This window comes from Mesitornis unicolor, unplaced genomic scaffold (genome assembly GCF_000695765.1).
Source record: "Mesitornis unicolor isolate BGI_N332 unplaced genomic scaffold, ASM69576v1 scaffold13756, whole genome shotgun sequence".
NCBI lineage: Eukaryota > Metazoa > Chordata > Aves > Mesitornithiformes > Mesitornithidae > Mesitornis > Mesitornis unicolor.
Window position 1 is genome coordinate 1 of NW_010190384.1, and position 4594 is coordinate 4594.

Below are 4594 nucleotides of genomic sequence, written 5' to 3' on the forward strand. Positions count from 1 at the left end.
CATGGAGATGACGGAGGGCTCCCTCTGCTCCTTCACGGCCGCTGATGACTTCTATGACGACCCGTGCTTCAATACATCCGACATGCACTTCTTCGAGGACCTGGACCCCCGGCTGGTGCATGTGGGGGGCCTGCTGAAGCCCGAGGAGCACCCGCACCACCATGGGCACCACCACGGACACCCGCATGAGGAGGAGCACGTCCGGGCACCCAGCGGGCACCACCAGGCTGGCCGCTGCCTGCTGTGGGCCTGCAAGGCTTGCAAGAGGAAGACCACCAATGCCGATCGCCGTAAGGCTGCTACCATGAGGGAGCGGCGGCGGCTCAGCAAGGTCAACGAGGCCTTTGAGACCCTCAAGCGCTGCACCTCCACCAACCCCAATCAGCGTCTGCCCAAGGTGGAGATCCTGCGCAACGCCATCCGCTACATCGAGAGCCTGCAGGCCCTGCTGCGGGAGCAGGAGGACACTTACTACCCAGTGCTGGAGCACTACAGCGGAGAATCAGACGCCTCCAGCCCCCGCTCCAACTGCTCTGATGGCATGGTGAGTGCCCAGGAAGGACAGCCTGCCACCGAGGTGCCCCGGACACTGTCGGTCCAAACCTGTGCAGGGCAAGTCGCCTTCTGCCTTTCCTATAGCAGCTGCCTTATGTACCTCCCCAGGCAGCAGTCAGAGTCCTTTCCCCTGCCTTGAGCTCCAGCACCAGGGGGAGGTGGGGTCCCCGCATGCCAGGATCTCTGGGAAAGAAATCTCTGACATGCTTTTTTCCCTGGGATGAGAAGTTAGACAGGTCTCCCTGTGTTCTGAGGGAGCCAAGGGAGAGCTGCTGGGGGAGCACTTGAGGAAGCTACCTGGGATGGGTACCTGGGGGCATGGTGAGGTCTGAGCCCTGCCAGTGCTGCTGTAGCTCCTGGAGAATCTGTTTCCATCTCCTGCTGTAACATTACCTTTGAATCCTCTAAGGACAGTAGAGAAGAAGGTTCCCTTTGGTCATGCTAGTTACAGGGGAACCGATAAGAGTCTGGGTTTTGTTTTCTGCCATTTGTCATGATAACAGGAGGAGGGCCTAAGGAACAGGAGCTGGTTTTCTTGACCCTGAAGAAAAGGGTTCTCCATTTCTCCTCTTACTTCATCCTCTCCGTAGACATTTATTAGCAATAGGAAGGAGACCCCAATTGTTCAGGCTTGTTTCTGCACTATGGGAGGAAGAAGAAGGATGGGTGGCAGAGAGGGTGTTGTCATTGCTGCATCTTTTCACTGGGTCTGTAGGCTCGGACTCTGCTCTGACTGGGGTGGTGGGATGTGACTGGAGTGCAGGACAGCTGTTAGGGAAGAGATCTCAACAGCACTTTAAGATCTGAGACCTTTTTCTGTGCTCTGGTGGGGATAATCATTACTGAGTTAAATATCTGGAATTATGAGATGGCAGATTGGAGAGAAGATTTGCATAAATGATACCTCCTCAAAATACAGCCTTTTTGTCAGAGTAATTTTATTGTGGATTAAAATACTGGAAACAAATATATTGGTCAATGTTTCGAGGTTTTTTTCCTGTACAAAATGGAAATGGGAAGAGAAACTAAAGGAAATAAAAAAGGGACTAAGGTAGACTAGAGGCTTTTTAAGAGTAAAAACCTTCAAAAATTAAATTAAAAAAACCCAACCTCATTCTCCTCTTGGTCTCCCTATTGTAAGTTGAAGATACATATAGGGCAGTGTCTGATCAGAATGCTGGATACTTCATCTCATTTGTAAAGCTACAGCATTCGATACAGCAACAATGGTAATTTTCCTTTGAAACAGCTGTGGCACATAAAATATTCCAGGGTGAATCCCCTTCTAGCCAAGTTCAGCTCTGCCTCATTCAAAGAAACTACAACTTGATGGCATTTCAGCCAGGACTGGAACAATGGCACAGACTAGGGACTGCAATACAAAATGGGATGGTTACTGGGATTTCAGTAAATGCTGTCCCCAAGCCGTGACCTCACTCAGATTGCTCTCCTTTCCAGATGGAGTACAGCGGGCCTCCTTGCAGCTCTCGCAGAAGAAACAGCTATGACAGCAGCTACTACACAGAATCACCAAATGGTGAGTGTATGCCGTAATTGCTGTGTGAAACGTGGACACAGAGCCAGTCGAGGCAGCAAACCTCCCTGTGCCTTCTGTGTCCCCAAGTTGTTCAGCTGACCCAAGCTGGGCTGAAAGAGGAACCTGCCTGTTCAGCCAAGGAGCTGTTGATGCTAATAGTAGGACTGGATTTCCTCTTGATGTGGTTGCAAATATGGGGATATGTTATAGCTGCATTTCCTATGTTGCAAATATCTAGATAAAAATATATTCCTCTCTTCAATTTTCAGTGTTTAACCATATTTTCTGTGAAGGCTCTTCTAACTCTTGTATATCATTGATCCAAACCAGAGAAATTGCCAATTGATTTCAGATCTTCCCTTCCCTTTCTATGGACTGAAGTGAAGCCCTGGATCTACCCTGCCACCCAAAAGTAGCATACTTTGGTTGGGTCTCTCTTCCATTCTGAAAATTGAAATCTCTTGTTTTCAAGTTCACAAATTATCCTTGGTGTCCTTCACCAATATTCATTTCCTCTGAACCTTACATGCTCTCAGATGTATACTGTCAGCCACTCACTGGGGTATTATGAAAGAACTACATCCTACTGATGTTAAGTACCCACTGGATAAACTGATCACCTTTTTGTTCATTTTTCAGATCCAAAGCATGGGAAGAGTTCTGTTGTTTCCAGCCTTGATTGCCTCTCGAGCATTGTAGAGAGAATTTCCACAGATAACTCTGCATGTCCTGTACTGCCTCCAGTGGAAACTGTTGCTGAAGGGAGTCCCTGTTCCCCCTCAGAAGGAGTGAGTCTGAATGATGGCGGAGCCCAGATTCCTTCCCCTGCCAACTGCACCCCACTTCCACAGGATAACAGCAGCAACCCTATCTACCAAGTGCTATAAAGGCAGGTCCAGCTGGACTGCACTGAAAACAAGTTGCTCCGTTCATCCACCCTCCAAGACCTGCCTTCTGAGACTGAAAAAGACTTCTCAAGACTTGTTCCAGTTTTAAAATATCACTCAGAATTCCTTCAAATATGTAACTTTTCAAACCTGTATTACTTCAAAATACACCTAGTTATTTATTGGTTGTTAAACTAAAGTTATTTAATATGTCTAGAGATAAAATTGTATACCGTGAAATGGCCAATGTTTAATCTGGGCTTTGGGGAATAGGAACCTGGCTTTTCAATGCAGAGAATAGAAATCTACAACAGTAGTGGCATGACAGATCCTTCCTATTACTCCTGTTCTGGCCAAAATAAGGTTGTGGACCATTTTTTGTAAAACTTTTTGTATAATTGTAAATAAGAGTTGCTTTGCAAAAAAAGGAAAAAAGAGGAAAAGATTTAAAAAAAAAAGAAACAAAAGCAAAAATTAAAACAAAAAGTGGAAAATATTTAATATTGCTTGGTTTGTTGTGTCAAACTTTAACTTTATATATTTATACGATGTGGTTGCCAAGAATGTTTTCAACAGTATTCTAAATAAAGACCCTTATTTATAAAATCTGTGGCGTTATCTTGACTTTCATTAGGGCTTCTAGAGTTACTAGTACATTTAGGAGTGGTATTAAGATCGCTGCCCTGGCAGGAAGAAGATACAGGCTCTGATTCAGCAAAGAAATCAAGAACATGCTTCAGTTGTGCTACTTTCAACTAGTTTGCATAAATACATTGCTGAAAGAGGGTCTGCTTTTATTCATAGTGTATCTTTGCGATTTCTAAACCAAGTCTTGCACAGCAGAGGTCATTATTAAAGTGATCTGTATGGTAAATAAGTATGTTTCTCTTCCTCCTCTCAAAGTTTACAATTACATTATTAGGACTTGATCTCACAAAGATGTGTTAGAACTAGAAATCACATTAAATTAGACTTCAAATTTCAGTGCAGCTACCATAACTTCAAGTCATACAACAATATCTCTCAAGACCAGGAGAACATTCTTCGATGTTCAGATTTTTCATTCACATTCTAATTTTCAAGTGTTTGTACCATGTTCATATATTCTCAGGTGCTAGAAAATAATTGTAAAGGACTTTTTTTGTCATGAAGTTCAAGGTAGAGATTACAGTTTTCCTCAAGTTGAAGTTGGAATTTAGGCCAAAGACAGGCAGTTTTAATTTGGATTTGAACTTTACACATCTCTGGCAGCACTACTCCAGGGATTTACTTCTTGTTTAGAGCCTCTCTAAAAATAACCAGTGGGCTATGTTTCATTCAGTATACATGTGTAACCTTGCAAGCTTGCCATGAAACTGAAAAATGTTAAGCCCTGAGCAGGCTGTTATTGGTAAGTAAGCATCAAGGCATTTCTGTACCTTTGGGCAAGAAAACCAGCAACTATAGCCAACGTGAAACAACCCATTTCTTGTCAAAACCCTGTGATTTATGGATTTTGTTTAAATAACACTCCAAAACCCAACCCAGATACCGTCATCAGCTCTAAATACTTCGATGACAGATCAGTCATTGTATTCTCGCTTAGGTGACTATTTGTGCAGCTCTTGCCTCTTCA

General features: G+C 44.3%; 1 protein-coding gene across 1 annotated transcript; it reads left to right on the forward strand.

Moving 5' to 3' along the window:
- Position 1: 1 nt before the first annotated feature.
- Positions 2-3424, forward strand: MYOD1 (myogenic differentiation 1). The gene is made up of 3 exons (XM_010186395.1): positions 2-544; positions 2014-2092; positions 2732-3424. Exons 1-3 carry the CDS (start codon positions 2-4, stop codon positions 2977-2979), a joined length of 870 nt encoding a protein of 289 aa, XP_010184697.1. The 3' UTR covers positions 2980-3424.
- Positions 3425-4594: the final 1170 nt, after the last annotated feature.